This window comes from Mus caroli, chromosome 10 (genome assembly GCF_900094665.2).
Source record: "Mus caroli chromosome 10, CAROLI_EIJ_v1.1, whole genome shotgun sequence".
Classification (NCBI taxonomy): domain Eukaryota; kingdom Metazoa; phylum Chordata; class Mammalia; order Rodentia; family Muridae; genus Mus; species Mus caroli.
Window position 1 is genome coordinate 48134831 of NC_034579.1, and position 24784 is coordinate 48159614.

The window sequence follows — 24784 nt, forward strand, 5'->3', positions numbered from 1 at the left end:
AAAAATACTGTAAGTAAAATAAAACTAAAAAATTAACAAAGTATATTTACAAATTGGTGCACAACTACACAAACCCTCTTCACAAACTGTCTATCCAGTCCTAATGTCAACAGTCTTTATGTAATATTTAATAATAAGAAAATAGATAATCTGACTAGAATTGATGGATAGTTGAGAAAAATTAAATGTCTGGGCCTTTAAGTATCTAGCAAATTGACTAGAGGTGAACAGACAGCTCTCACCAAACCTTAAGGCTACACTCTAATGAGTTGCTTGCACTAAAGAACTCCTATCCTGTCTTCTCGATTATAAGAAAGACTTCCTGTTCACCCAGGCTCAGATCATACTTAAAATATTGCTTAAATGTTTTCTCAGTCTTTTTTTCTTTAATCTTCTCAGTCTTCAATATTTAGCCAGTATTTCCCAAACATTTAATAAAAAAGAATCCTCAGGAGTTAGATAACGACCCCCCCCCCCAGGAGGTATCTAGCCTACAAAAAAGCCCACAACTTTGAGATACTTGTTAAATATTTAAATTGCTTAAATTTAATCACAACTTGTTACCCTAATTTCTTGTCAAAAATGTTTCTAGAAAAACTGATTTTCCTTTCCCTCTACTATTGTACTATTGTTTTATACACACACACACATACACACACACACACACACACACACACACACCATACTCAATGGTAAGAACTATATAAAATCCTTTTAGGAAGCACACAAACATGTCTCAAAAGTATGCTCAGTGGCCAGCAAGATAATTCAGAGAGTAAAGATGCTTGCCACCAAGGCTGATGAGCTGAGTTCAATTCTCAGAAGCCATATGATCTCCACACATACAAGAGTGTGCTATTTGTGTGTATAAACACACACAATAAATAAATGTTTGTAAAGTATACCTAAGGGTGAACACAAAGAAATAAATTCAACAAAACCAAAGTAAGGGTTTCTCTGAGTAAGGAGTTAGTGAAACACAGCAAGACCCGGTGCTACATAAGGTTACTGTTAACATTAGTGCCTGGGTTTTTGGGGAAAGGGCCTATCAGCTTATCTGTAACCTTTTGCAACAGTTTCCATTAGTAGGCCAGGCTGGCCTCCAACTCAACATCCTCTTCCTTCAGTCTTCTAAGTGCTGGACTTACAGACAGGTAGATACCATGCTTTTGTTCAAGTAAAGTGTATATTGAAATAAAACCTAAATTTAAACACTGTATAAAATAAAGCTATACATGTGTGAAAGAGAGCCAACATTAAGAGTAATGCACCAAGAAATATTGCAAATCCACTGAAGAAAGAAAATAAAACTCCTAATTTAAAAATAGAAATAAGTCAGGATTTATTTTTAATTTGGTCTTTCTTGCCTTTTAAAATAATAATAACATATATTTTTATTATTCTACTATCCTATGTGTCTTAATCATTTATATTCTTTTCCCCTAAATGAGCATTAAAGGAGGGTTTTCCTAGCTGAAGGGGTCTGCAACCCTATAGGTGGAACAACAATATGAACTAACCAGTATCCCCCAGAGCTCGTGTCTCTAGCTGCATATGTAGCAGAAGATGGCCTAGTCGGCCATCACAGGGAAGAGAGGCCCCTTGGTATTACAAACTTTATATGCCTCAGTATAGGCGAATGCCAGGGCCAAGAAGTGGGAATGGGTGGGTAGGGGAGCAGGGTGGGGGGGAGGGTATGGGGAACTTTCAGGATAGCATTTGAAAGAAAATATCTAATTAAAAAAAGGCTTGAAAAAAAAAAGAGGGTTTTACTAATATTTCTACAAAGTAACTCAAAATCATTTGATAATCTTTCCCAACGTGTTTAATTCTTCATTCAATAAGAATTTAAAAATCACTGCAGGCCAGTTATACACCAGATAATTGTACTATGAAGAATAAACAACAGCTGCATACGCCTGAGACCCCAGAACTAGGGAGGCTGGGGAAGAGAACTGTTTGAGGCTAGCCTGGATACATAAAAGGACCTTACTCCCTAAAACAAGTAAAGAAAAAATAATAAGTGGCAAATAAAATGAGTTCATGAAGTGGCTCTCAAAGAGCTTGCAGTTCGTCCAGCAGATAAACTAACAGACAACAGCAGGGGTAAATGTAAAATGGTTTAGTAAAGGGTAGGGAAAGCTTCCCAGACAGATAATCAAGGAAGCACTCTGATTCTAATGGGACATTCCTACAAAAAGTACCCTGGCTTAAAATAGAACAGTAACCTGTCCACAGGGTCACAAAGAGCGACACAGAGTCAGAGCACAAGGCACAGAGGAATGTGATAAGAGGCAGGACAAAGCAGATAAAGTCAAAAAGAACAAGCTAAAATGTTTAATGTCACCTGCTGAAAAACCAAAGGGGATATCTCAGCCACAGAAGCCCCCATCACGAGAATTATATAGTTTTGTGACCCACAGATCCTTTTCATAAAGTGCTGAATAATAATGCTTTGTTCTCAGAAAGTTTTTACATGCATAAAACAAAATACACAGAATTCTAAATAATTCTAGGTAGTCCACACTTCAGTAGTAGTATATAATTAGTGTAGAATGGATTCCTTTTGATAGGGTTTGGGGCACACCACCCCAAAACACAGCATCTTGGCATGTGAGAAAAGGCACCATCAGGAAAGCCACTTTTACCTTCCACTTGCTTCAACCCTGAAGCAAAACAAGCAACCTAGGAAGTCACCCTGATACTTCGTCACCCTTATCCCACTCAAACAGACCTCGCTGGCTGTGTTCTCCCTATGCCCAATATTATACTCTCACAGATGCCTAGAAATATTGTACTTATCACTACTTTAAAATGACCATAATTAGATCTGCCTATAGAAATTACAAAATGTGCCTGGCATGGCAGTGCACACCTGCAAGATCAAGAGATCCAGGGAAGAATGCAAACAGATTCACCCTGCTAAGTTCCCTCATGGATCATTACAAGAGCACACTCCTGTTATTCAATCATACTTCTGCATTACTACCCACTATTTCTACTGAACCTAACTTTAAAAACAAAACAAAGCCGGGCGTGGTGGCCCACGCCTTTAATCCCAGCACTTGGGAGGCAGAGGCAGGCGGATTTCTGAGTTCGAGGCCAGCCTGGTCTACAAAGTGAGTTCCAGGACAGCCAGGGCTACACAGAGAAACCCTGTCTCGAAAAAACCAAAAAAAAACAAAAAACAAAAAAAACAAAACAAAACAAAAACAAAAAACCCCACAAGCTTATCTGTTTCTTTGGGCCATTTATGTAAAACTTAAATGTGCATGGGTTTTTTTCTTGTTAACTTGTTCTTTGTCTTAATCATGAACCTAGCAATGAGAGAGGAAAAGAAGCCTGCACTCTTACACTTCCAAAGAACAGCTCTGAAGGAGGAAAAAGAGTAACTTTCCTGGGAAGAAACCTGAAAAGGCCTACAATTCTGCTAGATGATCAAGGTTAACAACTGTGATCATTATGTCAGCTTAACAGACCCTTGATAGAGAATACAATGAAGTGCTCTTACCCCTCTCACCTTCATACCAGAAACACAGAAACCAGCCTAACCATGAGAGAAACATCAAACAATCACAACTTAGGGAGATGCTACAAAATATCTTATTATTCTTCAAAACTACCAGGATCATTTAAACTGGAAGTTTGGGGACGTTGTTAGAACCAAGTATGCAGAAAAGAGACATGATTACTTTTTAAAAAGAGAGAGAGAGACATTAGGGGAAATATGAGAAATCCATATTGAGCAATGACATTACTGAAAATACCTGTCAGCATCTGGACAACTGCTGAGATAGACAGACCATAGTAACAGAGAACGCTAAAATGAGAAGCTGGATGGATAGTATACAGAAACACTGCACTATCTCTGCCACAACTCTATAAAGTGAAAACTATTCATTTAAAAGGTAAAATGTGTGGGATTAGAAAAAAATCACGTTATAATCAAATTACTGTTCTTTAAACTTTAAAGAACAGTATGCTGTGATATAGTAATATATATGCCTTGTCAGTGCATTACATTTTTTAAATTAGATTTTTGGGTTTTATGTAGCCCAGGCTTGTCTTGGGCTTGCTATATAGCTAAGGATGACCTTGAAACTCATTCTCCTCCTGCTGCTACCTCCAAAGATCTAGGAAACAAGCATGCACACCTCAACTGATACATTAAGTAATATTAGCAGCCCTAATTATGGCAATTTCAAAGTAGTGGTAAATGAAGTATTTCAAAAAGTCTTAAGTTGCCATGATTGATTTCCTTTGGTATCTTTGGGGGTTAGTTCCAGATCTTAATTTGAATACTAAAATCTGCAAATGTTCAAGGCCCTTATAAAAATGGCACATTATTTTCACAAAACATATACACATCCTCCTATTTACTGTAAATCACTTCTACAGGACATATATTGAATTTAATAGAAATTATATGTAAGTAGATATCAAATTATTATTTATGGAATAGTAAAAGAAAGGGTCTGTATACATTCGGAATGCAACTTGTCTTCTTTCTCTTTGCTGTTCTGACACTAAACGTTATAAAATTATCTGCCAAATTATTATTAGAAGAGCCAAATGCACTGCTAACATTTTAGTAGCTTATAGTCTACAGTAAAAAATGAATGAACAGTGCTTTCCTCGCTTCGGCTCCTCCCACTGTCGGGAGTTTTTCTCAATTTCCCTTAATAAATCTGCCTGCTCTGCAGAAAACAAAACTGAATAAACAAACATTTCACTGAGAGCTTAGTGAAAATCACAAGTAACTGTTTCCACAGCATGTTCAAGTGCCTGAGCTATGGCTACCCACAGTCATGTCACCAGTTCACTGGACACTGAGCATTAATGTGAAAGAGATAACTTGCCACAGTCTGGGACCATCACTGGATACACGTCTTGCTGCTAACCCTCAGCTGCAATACCATTCCACATATCTCTTTGTGTCATGTGCCCAATGTGGACTCCAGTGATAAGTGATTCCAAATGAAGACTGACAAGTAGTTGTACAAGTTTTCCAAGACTCAAGTGGAGCAGGTTTTTAGCAACACTCAATAACTGACCAGTGTTGCTATTAAACAATCCGTGTTTACAGAATCTTGGTAAAAACAAGCCTACCTCCTAAAACTCCATCAGAGTCATCATCACCAGCACAGCTAGCTCCCGAAATGGGCAAAAGTAAAGGATATTATTTCTCATACACATCTACAGAATGTGACTTAGATTCCAGTTTTCAACTGTCAGGACTGTACAGTCCCTTCCTAGGGTGTGTGTTTGTGCAATATGTATTTTTAAAATCATCTTGCAAACATGTAAAATAAGTAAGATATGTTGGTCTGCAGCAATTCCTTATCTTCTCCAACCAAGAATTATCAATTCTATTTTTCCTAAGCTTTATTCTCAAATAAATACATGTATTTGACAGACAAAGCAGACTTTGGAAAAATAGTTACAGCCCTGAATAGTTACACCTTCAGAACTCATGTGTTAACATATGCAGTTGTATGAGAGCAAAATCCAACTGTTGGCTTTGCCCTCCAACATGCCAATCGTCCCGGAAGTTATAATGTAAACTCGGCTACATCCCAGACCTCCTCTGCCCTTCCCACCTGCCACCTTTGATAAGCTACTATAAGCCACTGCGCTTTCTAAGGTTTCATATTACTCGCAGTTATTTGCAGCTGATAATGTGACTTTTTTTTTTTTTAATGATATAATGACAGAAAGAAAACTGTCTTAAGGTACAGCGGAAAGTACCAAACAATGACGCTTTTGCCTCTACACACAGTGACAGGGAATTCTTGCAATAAGATAGTCTGCACTTTACTTTTATGTGGTAAATATGTCCCTAAATAATATTTATAGACTTTCTTTGATAAAATATTTTCCAGTTAGTTTTAGCTAACATTTTAAGCAACAGGAGATTTGCTCTAGAGAAGGGTTTCATCTTGCTTTGCAAGAAGGCAAGATCATATCCATTTAAGGACACGTGAGCAGCTGCAGGCACACAGTTTTCTTACTCACAGGAAAGAGAGGGAGGCTGAATTTACTCTACTATACACACTCTAAGAATTACACATAGGTTCTCTAAAAATAAAAAATGAAACCGAAAAATCAGGATCCACACATGTGCTGATTTACATACATGTAATATAAAAACAGTGAAGCACGGTAGGAGTCAGCAGGACGTGCTCGGCTCTGCAGCATGGCTCAGTTCTACTCAAAGTCAGTCCAGACCTAGCGTGGTGGCATTCGACTTTCTAAAATTTTTCTCACATTTCAGACAAAAAAAAAAAAAAAAATGCTACATTAGGTCAAAAACTTTCAGAAATACTCGACACTTATTTCGTCTCTTGGAAACCTGGTCAACACCAGCACACTGCCATACACCTGACAGAAAGCTGCAGCTCCTCTTTTCTAGAAAAGCTACTCTTGACACCAGGTCAGCTAACTAAAAATCTATTTGGTTTCTGTGGTAATACAATGTAGCTATAAAAAATCTTAAGTCCTTAAATGTATAAAGTGCATCATAGCTACTGAAATACAGAATCATTCCTCAGAGCATGGGTGAAAATCTTAACTGAAGAAAATAAATGTATTTGCTCCTCTAACTATAAATTTCTTTTTCTTTTTCAAAACACAAAGTATTGACCTAGTTTTCTTATATGCATTCTCTTACCTAGACAGCAATACCTAGACAGATGTGAAACACAAACATAAATAAGACAAGGAAAGGCATCAAATATCACCTGAGAATGTTTGCTGCTCTGACAAGCAAGGCTCCATTAACCCTGCCTCTGTTGAGCCTACATTATCCCTCCCAAGCTACCTGCATTCCTTCACAACTAGTTTAGCTCTTCTACTCCAACAGCAGTGTGTAATTAACTCCAAGTCTGAAGACGTATAACTCTTTAAGGAAAGCTACCTGCTATAAAGCAGTATCTTCAAACTTACTTTATTCTCAGTTATCTGTTATACACATTTTTAAATTAAAAACTAAAAGTGAAGCACAAAGTGTTAATGACATTTCCAAACCTAACATAAGTTCTAAGGTTTGGTTGTGATAAGAACATGGCTAACCAATCACATGTTAGAATTCCTATGTGATGTCATAAGACCTCCCTAGAATCCTTTTTCTCCTCCACCTACTGCAACTGTTCCCATAAACCTGGGAACAGAAAACTGCCCAGCTAAGCTCCCATAAGACTTCATACAGCTTCATGCTCTGCACTGTGACGATCACAGAAGCCAAGGTAAGACATGATATCATTGGCTTTGGACATTCTTACTTTCTGATATTCAATCTTATTAAACTCTTAAAAGAATTCTAACTCCCAAATTCCAATTCAAAGCTACATAATAAAAGAACCTGCTATGACAAAATGCTTAATTTCTAAATAAATTCTTATCCATTTAACTGACAGTGAAAATTAGACAACTTTAAAAGAGATTCTATTCATCTTTAAATTTTGATTACTAGGTTTTTTTGGTTTTTCACATATGAACTCCCAATTTAACCCCCCATTATATTAGCATATATGGTAGTAGAGGTATATTAATTTTCATACAAAAGCAATGGTTTCATGTGCTGTGTTGCTTGTTGAAACACAGTGCAGGACGAGGCCACTTATTTACAGCTGGGGCACAGCTTATCTTCAGCTTACTTATAACTGAAGGGCATGCACACTGGGAGTACATGTATTTGACGATATTACTGTAGTTCTTAGGGTGATACAATAAAAGGGATTTTTCAGAACAGACAGCAGGAACTACTTTTCAAATGCCCCCGAAGACGGCTACTCTAAAATCCCGTCAACCTTTAAACGCTTCTAGAACTTTCATTTTAATGAAAATGGCTTGTTTTAGTTTGAAGCTATAAAGAACAAGTTAGATAGTTTTTAAACAAACACATGTCTTTTTTAAGTGACAGAAAAATAATTCAACATTTTTAAAAATAAAAAGGACATTTTGGCATACAAACATTTCTAAAGAAATTTGATAAGTGTATATTCCTCTAACAACAGAGTACATTTATCAAGTTTTTATTCTCCAATGTTCTTAAGTTTCCTGCTGTGAATTTAGAAGTAAAACAAAATATTCAGGAATGGATATGCAACAAAAACTTTATTATTGCTATTTGTTAAAATCTCAATCTACTAAGTAAAATGTTTTCTCACTCTTAAATCCAATAGATCACATAGAAAATAAACAGATTTTTATTTTACTATTTATATTCCTATCATATTTAAATGCTAAATAAAACTTACCTCTACAATTCTCAATTCCTATAATTCTAACTCTGCTGCTTATGACAAACACAGCTGTCTCCTACACAGCATTCTTGTCATGTAAAAACATTTCTAGTATGTGCTTTAACTCCAAGGAACCCTAACTAGTCTCTCAATAATTTTGTAACCCTAAAAATATTTTTTCTTTGATATTACACAAATTACACTTGGTGCCAAGTTTATTTGTCATATTTCTGCTATTTTTATTTATGTACTGTGTGTGTTGGGGGGGCTGGGGAAGAGAGCAAGAGCGAGAGAGAACGAGCGAGAGAGAGAGAGAGCAGGAGGAAGGGAGAGAGAAGGAGAGAGAGAAGGAGAGAGAGAGCTCCATTGCATGTCTGTGAAGGTCAGCAGAGTTTATAGGAGTCAGTTCTTTCTTCTACCATGTAGGTCTCAGGAGTCAAGCTTGGATCGTCAGGCTTGGCAGCAAGTGCCTTACATACTGAGCCCTCTCCCTGGTCCCTGCAGGTTTACCTTAATGCCTATCCAATAGCATTCGCAAACTTGAACAGTGTGCACAAAAGTTTTTTTCAGTGGAGTAAGGGGTAGGTAACGACTTTCTTTCCACCAGAATTTCCTTATATCACAATTAGTTACAAAAAAGGAAGCAATTTCTAGAAAAAAAATATAAATTCTACTATAAAAAGCATCTTTAGCAGGTTAAGCAGATGCTGCCTATAGTTAAAATTTTCAGAATAAAGCACAGTTTCTACATAGCTTTATGGTGACATTGAAGTATTTTGTTTATAAAGGTACATGCTTTAAAAGTAAGCACAAAAAAAGGGATAAAATCAATGAAGAAATGTAACAGATACACAAATTACAAAATAGAATGCTGTTAGTGTGGGAAAAGAATGAGATCATTTGCTTTGCCAAAAGGAGTTGCCGCAGTGTCATTTCCTAAAGCAAATCAAAATTATTTTTACAATATTTTAGTAGACATAGAGGAAAACTGCTGCATTTGGGTCATTATTAACAAATATTGTTTCTTAATCTCACCAATTTAACAAGGCATAATATTTGCATTGGCTATGGAATTCAAAGTATATATTAAAACATCAAGTGAGAATGATTAAAGTATAGATCACCGTTATAAATTACATAGCATAACCACATTTTTTTTCTGAAGAACAATTTCCTAAGTGCACTTACACACAAACACTCCCTCTTAATTCTCTGTATGCATCATAATTTGGAAAAAAGATTTTAAAACAAGTGAGCTCTGTGAGGTTCACAGAACTACATGCAAATAAGAGACCTTGTGGGAGAGGCCATTTGCACCTCTGATCCCGTTCAGTGATGAGCATGGTTAAGATACATCATCATCCTGACAAGGTACAGAAAAGCAAATGCAAAATGCTGTGGATGGTCATTTGCTGGGAAAATGAGGATGCAAACTACTGCTAACTAAAAAGCATTCCTCTGTTTCATTTAATCCATCAAGTGTTGGATCTGTACTATTCTGTATGATATTCTAAACATTATCTTCAAAGTCAGGCACAAAGTTACTGATGTCCTTAGTTTTCAAGCAATAAGTTCTAGTCAGCAAAGTTCAAAATAATCACACAGACATGAACATACCACAGTCAATCAAATTAAAATATACAATCATTTAGCTTGCTCTATTGATAAAAAATATACCTCCAATCAATTTAAGCTTGTTATCTAAAAATCAGACTGATTTTTTCCATAACTCTGAACAAAGGCTTCAACACTCTACTGCATCCCTACAGTGCATCAATTTCATTTCTTACCTGCTCACTCTACCCAAGGTCACTGTTTTCAAGGTTCCTGAATAAAAGAATCTTGCATTGTTATTTACACAATGAATATAATTTTCATCTAATATAGGAATTCACACATTGATCAGACCAACAAAAACAAAAATTTAGAGTTGGGAATGAAAAATATAGTCTTTCTAAATTATAGCAGCATGGCTGATAAGCAGCAGTCTCTTTGGACATTCCAAGAGTGTGTAGTACTTCAGTTTCCTTACCCAACACAATTCTGAAGCATGCATTACCAAATAAACACATGAAAATAAAGCCTTCTTGGGTATTCTAATACCCATGGAGGGATTTACAAAGACAAAGTTTGGAGCTGAGATGGAAGGAAGGACCATCCAGAGACTTCCCCACCCAGGGATCCATCCCATAATCAGCCACCAAACCCAGACACTATTGCATATGCCAGCAAGATTTTGCTGAAGGGACCCTGATATAGCTGTCTCTTGTGAAGCTATGCCAGTACCTGGCAAATACAGAAGTGGATGCTCACAGTCAGCTATTGGATGGAACACAGAGCCCCTAATGGAGGAGTTAGAGAAAGTACCCAAGAGCTGAAGGGATCTGCAACCCTATAGGAGGAACAACAATATGAACTAACCAGTACCCCGCAGAGCTCGTGTCTCTAGGTGCATATGTAGCAGAGGATGGCCTAGTCGGCCATCATTGGGAAAAGAGGCCCCTGGTCTTGCGAAGATTATATGCCCCAGTATAGGGGAATGTCAGGGCCAGGAAGCAGGAGTGGGTGGGTTGGAGAGCAGGGCGGCGGGAGGGTAAAGGGACTTTCGGGATAGTATTTGAAATGTAAATGAAGAAAATAGCTAATAAAAAAAATCTTTTTAAAGAAATGAGGAGGCCTGACCCGTGGCTAGGGCAGGTGAGCTATTTTACATCACTCATTCCAACAGCACTTAAACCCTATAGGGTTTGGGACCTAGAACAGCCGGTAACAAAAAGACATCCAACATCATGTCCAGTTCTCAGCTTCTCTGGAGCTCAAGATCATTCCTGCTACCTACTGAATTCTAGGCCAGCCTGGGCTAAACCAAACCCAACCCAACCAAACAATAAAACAAACAAACCCAACCAAACCAAAAAAAAAAAAAAAAGAAATGAGGAAAAAAAGAAAGAAAGGAAAGCCTTCATGTGCATGCTCTGCCCCATCAGTAGAGCTCACAGTCAACTGAGGACCTCTAGTGCTTTAGAGCACGTACTACATCTTCAGGGCTTTCCATGAATTGGGTGCATCACTCCTCTATATGGACAGGGGTTTATTTGCTAAGTGCCAATCAATTTTCCTTAGAACTTCCCAAATACTGTCTCTCTACAGCCTGTTTAAAAAAAACAAACAGACTCTGACGCTTCAGTATAAGGCTAAAAATCACTTTCATGGAGGCACAGGAGCCTTGTAATCCCTGGCTAAAGCAGGACTGCAGAGTTCAAGACACACAGTAAGTTTAAAACCAGCCTAGACTACACAGTCCAAAATCAGGGCTATGTTAATTCAAATAAATATGTTTAATTTCACATGTAGAATAAGTATACATCAACAAAAATAAACCTACAGACAAAAACGTCAATTGCCACGAGCTATTTCAGAGGGAAAATTTTTAACTGGTCCAATTTCATTCTGCTTACACAATTTTTATCACAACCAGACAGAAGCAAGTGAAGACACTCTGAAGCGTCAGTCTGCACAACAAAGCTGGGAACAAAGGAACCTGCCAGCTCACAATTCAGCAGTCTTAAAGGAGCTTCATCCCAGTGAGCTTTCTTACGCTAACAGGTTGATCTAACATGTTTTGTTTTTTTGGTTTTTGTTTTGTTTTGTTTGTTTTTTGTTTGGTTTGGTTTGGTTTTTGGTTTTTCGAGACAAGGTTTCTCTGTATAGCCCTGGCTCTCCTGGAACTCACTTTGTAGACCAGGCTGGCCTTGAACTCAGAAATTCGCCTGCCTCTGCCTCCCGAGTGTTGGCATTAACGGCACGCACCACCACACCCAGCTCCTTCCGGGTTTTATACAGATGGCTTCTATCCCTACCCAACAGGTTCCTAACAAAGGATATGACTCTTTTTCTTTTTCTTTGTTTAGCTAGGGCCTCACTGTATAGCCCTGGTTGCCCTGGAACTTGCTATGTAGATCAGACTGGCTGAAACTCAGAGCTCAGCCTAACTCTGCTCTCCCTCTGGAGTGATAAGACCTAAGGCAAGAGTCACCATACCTGACAGTATGGTACTTGAAGGATTACTGCTGTCTGTAGTTTTCCTCTTTCCTCCTACTAAAACAAAAATGATACTTCTGAACCTAGTTTCCTAAATTCCAATTTATCTTCTTTAAACAGAGAGAGAGAAGATAATACAAGGTCCCACTAGGAAAAGTAAAGAGTTGGTGATAGCGATCAATCCTTCCAAAAGTGAGAACAGATCCCACACACATAGAACACAAAACTTGGGCACTCTTCTGCTTCTTACATAACTAAAATACGGGATCTCATATTTCCCACAACCAAATATACATTGTATTTCCAGCACTCTGGTACAAAAATCAGAAAGATTAAACTTCAACTTAGTCTATAAGTAAACAGGCTCTGTGTCTCCAGTAAACACCCAATAAACATATATAGTCATCTTTTTAAACCTGTAGCTAATTTTCTGTTAACAAGCTTTATTTTGTTGTATTTACTATCAAAGCTTTGAACCTTACATATTCAGCCATAGTTTAGAAGCTTTGGAAAGAAGGCCAGACACAGACTCACCCCTGGTAACCAAGATTAGCTGAAAACTGGCACTGTGATGGTTTAGAACGATAGTCCTTACTGTGCCTTCTGAGTTTGGAAGTCTTTAGTACTTTAACAACATCTTCTTAAAGTGTTGTTTAAAATAACATTCACCAAGAGGCTGGATCTGGGAGGAGTCTGGAGGATGTATATATGATCAAATACACTGAATGATTCTACAAATCTATAAATCATAAAAGAGAATGGCAAGTGGCTAGAATCTGCTTTTTATTTCATATTTTTCACCTAACTATTTTATTTTGGACGAAAACTAAGATCCAAGATATGTTACTATATGCATTTCTTTTTACAAGATTAGTTCTGAAACATTTATAATAATAAATGTTAAAATCAATTGTGTTTACAGAGAAACAGAGCTTTTTAAAAAAGTAACCAAGAAAATAGCCCCAGAGAAGCATCTCATAAATCAAGTAATAGCTGCCAAAGTCATGGCTCTCCCCGCTCACCCAGCACAATGAGACACTCACATATGAGAGACAGAAGAGAGGCCTTGGGGACTGGAGACAGGGGATAGGATTTAAAATACAGCACTGAGGAACGAGCTGCTGCAAAATTGTGCATATCTATCCAGAGAATTGGTTTAGGTATGAACCTAATCTGTTTACTACTTTTTACATTCCAGGTCTCCTAAAAGAAGACAGCTCACATTTGGCTGCCTGTTGTCAACTTTTTATCTTTCTCTTGACCACTTAGAAAAACTTGTCTTCCTACTTTTGCCTTCCTGGCATAATGGAAAAAGTGCAATACCTCACTCGCTCGGCTATCAGGAGAGCCTCCACTATTGAAATGCCTCAGCAAGCACGTCAGAATCTCCAGAACCTATTTATCAATTTCTGCCTCATCTTGATATGTCTGCTGCTGATCTGCATCATTGTGATGCTTCTGTGAAGAGCTGCCGCCACTCCAGACCTGCAAGATGCCAACTCAGCTTAAAACCGAGCACTCCGTCATGGGGGAAGCAACGCACCGCTGCCTTCTCGCTGAGAACAGCTTTGTGAGGGTCACGATTAAGAGCGAAACTAATTGTTAGCCAGTGTATTCATCTGCTGGATCTTGTAAACAAACTTTACAATGACTAAGTGTGCATAATGTAGCTGCCAATTTCCTCAACATGGCTCATAAATTTCCTTCCTAAATATTTCCGACAATGAAGTATGAGTTTTAATTTTGAAACACCACTACGAAAAAAATTCACTTTCTGTATCCAGCTCTAGCAAGGTCACTTTAGAGCTCCAGCCTGGGGAAGAAGTGCAATGTATACTGCATTGCCACTGCCTTTTTTATAGGAACTAAGTGTTCTTCAGTTCTCCACAAAGTAGGAAGTAGTCATTTACATGAAGTGTTCTTATTGAACATAGCTCACTGGGTCCTCACATAGATGACACAATGATGATGACGATGATGACAATTCAAAACTCTTGGTCATTACTGTCAGAACAAATTCCTTGAAAAAAATGTTGTGCCCTTTTTCTACACACTAATATTTTTAAGCTTATGAGTGTTAAAAAGGGAAATGTAAGAACATATTCTCATATAAAATTATTCACTAATTTTGCTCAAGGACTGTGGAATTCAAGTACATGAACATTAACCACAAATCTGCTCTCTCTAGGGTTTGATCAACAAGCAAGAACATCTTGCTGTGTTGGCTGTGATAATCACTAAAACACCAGAATCTCACCTGAAGTTTGACGCTGTCATGTAGCTCCTTGGTTTAATAGCGTTTCTCCAATAATGAAGATAACAATAACAAACAAGCTGTAGTAAGACACAGCTCTTTCTTTTCCTCATCTCCCAGAGAGGAAGTGGTTGTCCCCTAACTTTAGAAGTAGAACTAGAGAGCTAGTGTATAATTCTTACTGACCATGGTTTCAATTTCCCTTTCTAAGTTTCTACTATCTCTCAATAACTACAAAAATAGGAGCAAAAAATAGATTGGAAAATATATTCACCAAAATTTAGTGACTTAAACTGGATCAAGTACAAAACAGTTTACACCTAACTTTGCAAACCCACAATTTTTAAGTCCCGTTCAAAATATGCTACTACCATAGCAATTATTAAGGAAGAGAATTGTAATTAGATATATTTCCATAACGATTACTACAAAGACATAAAGCATCAGTACTCACTTTGGTCTTTAACAGAGCAGCTGAAGGCACGCTGATTTAAATTGTTTGAATGCCTGGTGGAAAGGGAGCTGTTTGGGTTCAGAAATTATCTAAAGAGCAGCCCCTAGGAGTCCAATGTTAATAGGGGGTCTCTTCATAAAGGCTGGAGAGGCCCATCCCAGAAACTGTAAAACATGGATTACATCATCTCTAAATCAGTGGTATTTAACGTTCCCTTTCTGACGCTGTGACCCTTTTACATAGTTCCTCATGTTGTAGTGACACCCAACAATAAAATCATTTTTGTTGCTATTTCATAACTGTAATTTCACCTCCATACCTCCATTATGAATTGTAAATATTTTGGAAACAGGTTTGCATGAGGGGTTGCAACCCACAGGTTGAGAACCTCTGGTAAAAGGTCTGTAAAAAGTACATAAGTTCTGTAGTTGGCCATGCTGAGAGAAAAGTGACGCTGAAGCTGAAAAGCACCAGGCATTCATTATATTGCTCACTACCACATCAACTTCAAGGTATAAACTGTCAGCTCGTAAGGCTCTTCTCATTAAACATTTAATGTTGCCTTTTACATTTTTAGTAGTTTATTTGTAGTTTATCTGTAACTGTTTATCTGTAAAATGAAATCAGAATGACCTATATTCAAATGGAGTTTTGATTTTGGTGAAATTACTATACAATTATATTCTAGTGACTATAAAACGTTCTTGTTACAAAGAGTTTTGTGTTATAAAGGGCAGAGTGGGGGAACTTTTACCAAACAAAGTAAAAATCAACATTTCCAGAGAAAAACACAAGAGGATAGGCCTACACATAATAATATTGTTTAGCCTCCAATTATTTTGAGTCTTCTGGCAAAGTAGGAGTGCAATCAGTAACATAAGAAGGTTTGGTTACACACTAATGCCAGATTTTTAATGTCTTGAAAGGACATGATAGATTATATAGACATGGTAATAGAGATATAGAAAAATCAATTCGTAAAGCATGTATCCACTAGTAGATGCTTTAAGCTACCTACTGTGTCACAAACTGTGACTGCATGAGTCATAGTCACCTTCTCAGTATACAGATTGTCTCAGCTAAAGAGTTAAAGACAAAACAGCATGCAAAAATAATGAAACTAAGAAAATTTTCTTTTTAAAAAACATAAGAAAACCCGAGTTACAAGCCAGACTTTTTCATTCACAATTCATTTCGAAGAAAAGTCTTTTATGTTATTTAATCAAAATCTTCATTTAAATAACAGAAAAGTCTCTGCTAACATGAGTTAGCAATTCCTTAACTGATCAAACCACTTTATAACTTATATACATACAAAATTTCATCTCCATTTTTAACAACTACAGTCCAGGGAACATGAAAAAAATGCAAAGTTAGCAATAGAGTTCCCTACTTAACCACCAGGGGGCAGATTCACTGTGAGCTTAAGAGAAGCTAATGGTTATTTTATGTGTTAAGGAGGTCTACATTCTCATACCCCCCCCCCCCTTGAAAACAAGGACTGCAAAGGGGCACATTTCAGTGAAACAGTCCCTCCTGAACAAGGCCAAGACTATCACAACCCTACAGAGACAATTTGGGGTACTATGGGTGAGGTATCAAAACGCAAAGAAAAGAGCCAAGACTGTTGTGAACTATATCCTGAACCAAAGGCAAATCGTTTTTCTCCAACCACAAAGGAAAATGCTTCAGAATAGTACACAGGATGGCACACAGTGGTTCTCAACCTTCCTGATGCTGTGACCCCTTAATAGTCTCCTGTGTTGTGGTGACCCCCAACCATATAATTTTGCTCCTTTTATGAATCATAATGTGTCTGTTTTCCAATAGTCTTAGGTGACTCCGTCAGCCGTTCAAGCGCTCAGAGTGGCTGGGACCCGCGGGCTGAGAATCACTGCTCTAAGTCATACGGGAGCTTCCATTAGCTGTCTTCTCCCTCCCTCTACTGTGTTCTACAAAGATTCACAACTGAGTGCTTTCTCCTTAGTGCATATCTTACAAAGAAATTGCCCTATTAGCATATTATTCCACAGACCTAATAGGGATTAATACACCATCTTTCTCTGTATGTGGTTATTATCATAAAGTAGTTCCTTTAAACTAATTCAATAAATCTTGGTGTTCCATTCATTTCTTGAAAACTACAGCTGATTTGTATGCTCATATACAAAGAAAGCATTATCAAAATAGTACAAAGAACTGGGTTCCACCTTCTCATTTTATAGAAGGCCCAGAAATTAAGAAAGAAATTAAGTGCCACGTCAAAAGACACCTGAGTTGTCACTAAACTAAGTTCCCAAAGAGTCTATTAAAAGAAAGTCCTATCACAGAAATGAGTACACTCCCATGTTTACTAACATTCATAGCAGCTAGAAATAAAACCAGCCTAGAGATCCATCCACCTGTGAGCATGTAAGAAAATGTGGTACATATACACAATGCAACTTCATTTGGCCATAAAGGAAAATTAAATTGTGACTTCTGCAGAAAACCAAATGGGACTTGAAATCACTACAGTAATCAAAGCATGCCAGACCGGGATAGGCAAATACCTCATGCTTTCTCTCATATTGTTAATCTAGATTTGAAATCTTGATCATGTGAATTCTTGTTCTAGTTGTGAAACTAGAAAGAGCTAAGCTAGAGAAGAATAAAGAGGAAGGCAGAGTATATAGAGGGAGTGTAAGGAGGGGGACAGAGCAAAGGGCTCTTGTGGGGAAGGGAGGGGCAGTAGGACAGAACCGGGCTGAGGGGAAGCAGAGGACCAAGAAGACGACTGTATGAAAATCCTATAATGAAATAAACACTTTGAATGCAGATTAAAAATAAATGAAAAACTAACTTATGAAGAAAAAGAAAAATATCCAGGTTCTAAGTGTGACATGGTCAGAAAAAAGTCCACGGCCTATCTGTTCAAATCAATTTCCTTTCTATGATAGCATGACAGCTTCTGTTTGTTTTACATTTCTTTCAACTGAATGTGTTTAATTTTTATGCCTACTTAACAAGAGAGAAAGTAAAGGCCAAGTTAAGTACAATGTTTAAGGCTATCAAGTTAATTTATCTCAAAGGATTTGTAAGTTTTTCTAAACACAGTGTGTCAATTTTACAGCACTTAACGTTTTTTTTTTTAACTTGTGTAGCAGGCATATACTTGCTGCAGTACATAAAACATCCACTGGAGGGAAGCAAACACTAAGTTTTGAGCCTTACCTGCATTGGCGTCTCACTTCCTTGCTGAAACTCTTCAGTTTGTGGCTGTTGCCAAGGAGCTAAACTATAAGAATCCTCTGTGGTTCTGCCTTCCAATGGGTTTGTCCGTAACTGCTCTGTTAGCCACATCTGAGTCCTCACAGAAGGTTGAATGGGAACTCCACCTACTGCCTGCTGGCCCAGCATTAAATACTTTGGAGACTCAAAAGTCTCTGAGCCTGTCACAATGGGCTTGCTCTCAGGTAAGGCACTGTATGTCATGTCTAAAGTCTGTCTCCTGAGAGCAGAGGAAGACACTCTGACGTCTTCTTTGTTGCAGCTCTCAAATTTATATTTGCAGTCCAGAGTTGATGACCGCTTTTTATTTATTTCCTTGTCTTCCAGCTTAAGCATCTCCATACTGTCATGTAAGCAACTTGGCCCGAAGGTCCTTAAGTGGGACATAAAAGGCTTGCCCTTCCCTGTCATCTCCAAGCTATTCCTCAGCTCTTGCGGGTATGCAATGCCACTGTGGTTGCGGTTATCTGGGGCAGTAAGTTTGGACAAAGATGACCATTTCCTCAGGGGCCTGAAGTCCTTCATGTCTAGGGAGGAGTCCCGCTCCCCTCTGCTGTGGTCTCCCAGTGTCTGCATGAGGCTAGTACTCCATTTAGAGCCATCTGATGTTAGAGATTCTCTATGTTTGGAAACTGAAGCACTGGAGTTAGATGGCATCACATGGGCAGTGGGAAGAGTGACCAATGATCGACTAGGCTTGAAAGATAACGTGCCACTTGAAGTTGAATGATCTGCAATGAGAAAGGATTGCCAAGTCAGTTTCAATCAGCAGGTTTAAAATAAGATAAAATGCAAAATGCAAAAGTAAACATCCGAGTGTGGCTTCTCAGTGTATTTCTGACGTGATTCCTCAAAATGAGGAAATTGCTAGTATTATTATGCCTTGAAAGTTATCAGAAACAAGGCAGCATAGTTTCAAACATTATCCCTACCCCCGTTTCTCTCTCTGTTCCCACCAGAGTCATCCTCTACTGCCCTGCCTATGTCTATTCTTGATGGGCAAGTGAGTTTCATTAGGGTTGCTGCTGTAAGGTTCTGAGAGAGGGATATTTACAGAGCACACACACACTCCTCAACAGTGCTACCACACTGAAGAAAATGCCTTTCCCTCCCCTAACTGGACAGTGATCTGAGCTCAGGGAACAGTGGTGTCTAATAAGCCCAAATCCCCTAGCTACCTTTAGCTGCTTAGAGCGCTGGGCAGGGATGTTCATTGCCCTTCTTCCTTTTCCTAGTTCCACCCATGACATAATGCTGCAGGCACAATCCTGCACAGGTCTTGTGCTAGGAACCACAACAGCTATGAGATAGAGAGGGCAATGGTGATGTCAGATTCTGAAGACTGTTCTGACCCATTCCATTCCTTCTCTGGCTCTTACATCCTTTCCACCCATCATCTGCAATATTCCCTGAGCCTTGAAGTAGGTAATAGAGAATTTCTGTTATAGCTGAGCATTTAGTAGTCCCTTATTCTCATCACTCTGACCAGTTCTAAGTCTCTGCAGTTATTGCTACCTACTGTAAAAACAGGGGCTTCTCTGACCAAAGCTGACAGTAGCACTTAACCTATGGATACAAACACAGTTTTTTTTAAAACAAATTGATGGATACATCATGTCTACTTTGCAGAAAAGTAGCAGCAACTTCCCCTCTAGAGCCCATGACCTCCCCAGCCAAAGAATTTTGACCAAGATGGTAGTATGGTAGTATGGTGGATTCCTTCCAATGGGGCAGGGCTACAAACTGATTAGAGAGCGCATGCTCCCTTATTATCGACATGCCACTACTGCACCAGGAGGCACATTTTGCCTTGCCTGTCAGTTCTGTAACTCTTGAGTCTGTAGCCTGTCTAACACTAGAGCTGAAGAGTGGGAAGGAGGCTTCCATCTCAGTTCCAGCTTGATTTCTTGGCATCCTGAGACCAATATATATGAAGTCTCTAGCAACACAGCTCCATCAGTGCTGAGGAGTCGCCAATAGTTAATGACTGTATCCTACCAGGGGCCTAAGTGGCCTCCTAGATCACTTGGGTCCAACCCTGGTACTGAGATTTTTGTAGACTACACCCAATGGCTTCCAGGGTCATCGTTATCTGTTCTCATCCTTTATGCTCTTTCATGTCTAAAACCTAGTGGATGAGCCTTCTCACCATCCCCTCCAGCCAAGGAAAACGTGGCTTTCACATTACTTCCCATGAGGTCTTAATTTCTCTTCAGGGAGCCATATTTCTACAAAGTGTTTTTATGACTCTCAAGAGACTGAAATATCTCCAGGACACTGTTAGAGAAGTGTGAATACTACACCAGGTGATGGTCTACTTTCCATGATATTGAAGACACTGAAACCTAATCACCAGGCTTAGCTGCCTCTTGGGGACTAGCAATGTCTGCATTCAGTAGCTTGGTATTTCTCAATTGCATAAAAGATCAACAATTGGTGATAAAAGCCACTTCATCAGATTAAATTTTTTAATGTCTCTTCTGCTTGGGAAAGTGTCTCATGTAACCCAGGAAGCACTAACCTAGCTATGTCATCAAGAATGCTCCTGAATTTCTCACCTCCTGCTTTCCCCTCTCAGCATTACAGGTGTGCAGCACTCTATGCTTTATAAGATGCTTGAGGAAAAGGCGGGGCTATTTCCTGACCACTACCCTTGAAGCCACTACAAATCCGAATGCAACCACCAGATTGTGTGTAGAGTAGGATCTTCAAGACAGAAGCTGCTCCTACAAGTTCCTTACTAGGAAGTCTCAAGCCTTGGCATGCAAAAAAAGTCACCTGGAATACACACTCTTACACCAGTAGAATATGAGCAGTCCTCATGAAATGGGCCTCATAAACAGCACTTAAACCAGCACTCTACTGCTCAATTCATGGGAACACCATTCCCCTGGATATGACTCAGTTCTAAAGTCTTCAAGCTTACATATTCCAAGTTCAACCATAACCAATATTCACAGTTTTAAGTATTTTATCTTAAAACTTACAATAACTTATTATAACACTTAGAATTCATTACTGTCAAAACTAAAAATCAGAAGCTAGTCTATTTATACACGTGCACACATCCTTAACATGTACATATAGCACACGAATAAACAGGACCTCAAATATCTGATATCATGAACATATGGGGTAGGAGCTGACTATTACTTCTGGGGCAAAAGATTGATCTAGTTAACTATGTTAAACTTCTAAAAATATTATTTGCTCAGGAAACCTAACCTAACTGTAGTCACAAATCTCAAATGGAAGTTATTGCAATGTAATCTAGCCCACATCTAAATTCCTCAGTGGAATCTGAAACTATCTGGGAAGCAGTGCTTTTACAAACTAGAGAACAGGGTCTGAATGCTCAGGAAACCATAAAAGAGCCAGTGATGGCCACTAAGGCCATTTAAGAACATCACTATAACCTATTAATATAAGTGAATTACACTTCAGATACCATTTATGACGTTTTAACAAAAATCTCAGCTTTCTGTTTCAAAATTGTACTATTTTTATCTGTGAGCACACTGATTCTATCTTCTTTTATATAGAACCTCCCCCATCCTCTGCATCTTTTCTGATCTATTCTTCCTATAACAAAAAGGAATTAAGTACAAAAAAATTCTGTCATAGATCCAACTAATAATAATCATAAGTTTTTAGTTAAAAATAAAATCTCAGCTGGTCGTGGTGGCACACACCTTTAATCCAAGCACTCGAGAGGCAGAGGCAGGTGGATTTCTGAGTTCATGGCCAGCCTGATCTACAAAGTGTGTTCCAGGACAGCCAGGACTACACAGAGAAACCCTGTCTCGAAAAACCAAAATAAATAAATTAATTAATTAAATAAAATCTCAAATCAAAATATTCTGGTTTAAAATGTAGTAGCATAACTAGACAATATGAATTGTAATAATACTTTAATCACAGGGCAATCATTTTCACTCATAATAACAGGCTTTATTTTTCTTTAAACTTTTTGCTAATGCCATAATCATAGGGTATTGTAACATATGGAGAAAACATTTTACACCACAAATAATACCTTCCTTTTAAATTAATATTTTAAAGTAATCTGTATTTTCAGATACATTTTTTAAAATATTTTGTACATGCTTTGACCTACAGGTATTTGCAGTTAAAGAATGGACTCTCAGATTATGCTAGCTAACAAAACATAGCCCTCAGAATAGAATCCTGGGCCGTTTCTCAATCTAATGTTGGTAGACAACACTGCAGCCTTCTTTCCTCCTCATTATGATCTTTGCAGGCATAGGCATGTGGGGGTTTAATGTAGAGCGAGAGGGGGGAATGCCAGCTCCACCACTGGAACACTGAACCTCTGGACACATTACTAAACTGCTCTCAATTAAGATGGGTAGATTTTACCCCAGGATTTCACAGTTAAAATTTTAATCATATATGAAATACATTATATTGCAAAATATAACGCTTTTCTGTTCAATTGGTTTTAAGATCTAGCTATTATATAGATGAAGCTTATTTTAAACTTTCCTTGTATCCCATTCTGGTCCAAATTCACAATCTCTCCTGCCTCAGGCTTCCAAGACTGACACAGATGAATGCTACCACACCTGGCTTATAGAAGATACTTTCATTCCTGTTAAGAGCATAGCACTGTGATATCTCACAGTCATTAGTACTGAAGACCCATGCCTGTAAACCCTTGGCTACATATTGTGTTCAAGCCAAGCCGAGGATACATAAGACCCTGTCTAAAAAACAGGAGGCTGCAGGAGAAGGTATGGATTTTTTGGTTCTGGATTTCCTTTTCCTTTGGGTGTGTGGGTGTGGGTGGGTGTCTTTTTTTAATCACCGGAGTGATTTCATTTGCTGCTTGCTTCTGTCTCTTCTTATGAATAAGCTACCATCAACTGCTATTCAAATACACCAACACTCCCTTGGCATCCAATTTAGCTTTTCTATGATCTATCATTCACATTAGTACATAAAGCCCAGTACACTTCTTTCTCCCAGACTCTGATCAAGCTGATCTCTCCACCAATACTGCACTTCCCTAAGCCTGCCCAGCCAACACCTACCATCTTCTGCTTAAACATCATTCTGTGAGTTTCTCCTGTAATGCACAAGACAGATATTTGTACATTTCAGCAGCCACCTGCTGCACGACATCTGTCCTTACCTCTCAGCATTGCTTCACTCAGCAGACTGCTTACCTACATTACAATACTTGCTGACTTCTCCACTCGACCACAGATATACAATCAGGCGAAATACCTGCTTCCTTTCTAACAATTCGATAGCACTGGCTCTAACACACAGGAGACACTAAGTGCCAGCTAAGCAAATACGTGACTAAGCAAACTCTTACCTCAGAGAGAGCCCTAGACTTTGCTTGTAAGATGAAAACAATGTATCAAATGATCCTCTCATAGGAATATACAGAATGAGCTCAGAGCACAAAGTATTAAATGGCCTACTGTCAATAAAAACAACTAATGATAAGACTTTAATTTTATGGATCTGTTTGAAGTAAATGAAATTAATTCGAGAAGCCCATCATCCCCTAAGAAAATTACCAGAGGAAATTGGCAAAAGCAAAAACTTGACTCTATCTGTACCTTTCTTTACTGTAAGTATTCTTAATAACCCAAACCTGACTACTAAAAGTAGGACAGTACAGTAAGGACAAAGTGAGGTTCTGTTGTTTGTTTTACAGATAAATAACACACCCCTAGCAGGAGCTATGCCATTTGTTTGGGACAGTTCAGTGTTTGTTGACTGGCTTGACACATGTAGTATTTAAAGCAATATACCACTGAATTAAAATGAAAACTATTACATGTTGTCTTATCTATACTCAAAAATTTAACTGGCAGTTAGTATAGATAATGACTGGAATAAATTAGTCCCTAAGTAAATTATAATTGGTTAAATCTCTGAATTATAAGACGCAGTATAGTATTATTTGGACATATCACCAACAAAAGGCTTGAAGAAAACTTATTAAAATAATTTGTGGGATGTTTTATTTGAAATGTTTAAGTTCAGATTACATTCGGTAACACTTAAACAAAATATATATTATTTAAAAAATTAATATGACAATATGCCATGGGAGGAACTTCTCAAGTAGAAGTTATAGTAAAAAGCCTTGACTAGAAAAAGGAGCTAACTACTCTAGAGGTTGTTGTATGCATGTTCCATAGTGTGGTCTCCCTTCCCCCACCTGCTTGAACCTGCTTGCTCAAGGGTAGAGCTACCTGCTCATTTGTCCTGCCACGCCTACTGCTGGACCTTGCCTTTGCTGCTTGGAGGCACTAACGTGTTCGTCCTGCTACTGGACCCTGAGATTGTTTGGCGAGAAATCGGGTTCCCTCCCCCTTCCTTTATAACTGAGTGTCTAGAAATAGTAAAATTGAGCTTTGATCAGAATACTGTCTTAGCTTCATTCCCTTCTCTCGCCGCCTAGCCCCTCTTCTCTTCCAGGTTTCCAAAATGCCTTTCCAGGCTAGAACCCAGGCTGTGATCTGCTGGCCGGACACAACA

The 24784-nt window shown here is 38.3% G+C and overlaps 2 protein-coding genes across 5 annotated transcripts in view; one reads left to right on the plus strand and one right to left on the minus strand.

The window, feature by feature from the left end:
- Positions 1–24784, minus strand: part of Cep85l (centrosomal protein 85 like) — a 107560-nt gene that overhangs the window by 53202 nt on the left and 29574 nt on the right. For all 3 annotated transcript variants that reach the window (XM_021174133.2, XM_021174136.2, XM_021174135.2), the window contains one exon: positions 18206–18993. In XM_021174133.2, coding sequence (XP_021029792.1) covers positions 18206–18993 — 788 coding nt within the window. The remainder of the gene's footprint in view (positions 1–18205; positions 18994–24784) is intronic.
- Pln (phospholamban) lies at positions 7139–15560 on the plus strand. 2 transcript variants are annotated; one of them, XM_021174138.2, is made up of 3 exons: positions 7140–7244; positions 11722–11849; positions 13483–15560. In XM_021174138.2, exon 3 carries the CDS (start codon positions 13590–13592, stop codon positions 13746–13748), a length of 159 nt encoding a protein of 52 aa, XP_021029797.1. In that variant the 5' UTR covers positions 7140–7244; positions 11722–11849; positions 13483–13589; the 3' UTR covers positions 13749–15560. The 2 variants fall into 2 exon arrangements, with proteins under 2 accessions (XP_021029798.1, XP_021029797.1); XM_021174139.2 differs by lacking the exon at positions 11722–11849 and having other exon boundaries at positions 7139–7244.

Bases quoted from the DNA above. Each gene is read 5' to 3' on its own strand.
- Pln (XM_021174139.2), top strand. From the start codon at position 13,590: ATGGAAAAAGTGCAATACCTCACTCGCTCGGCTATCAGGAGAGCCTCC.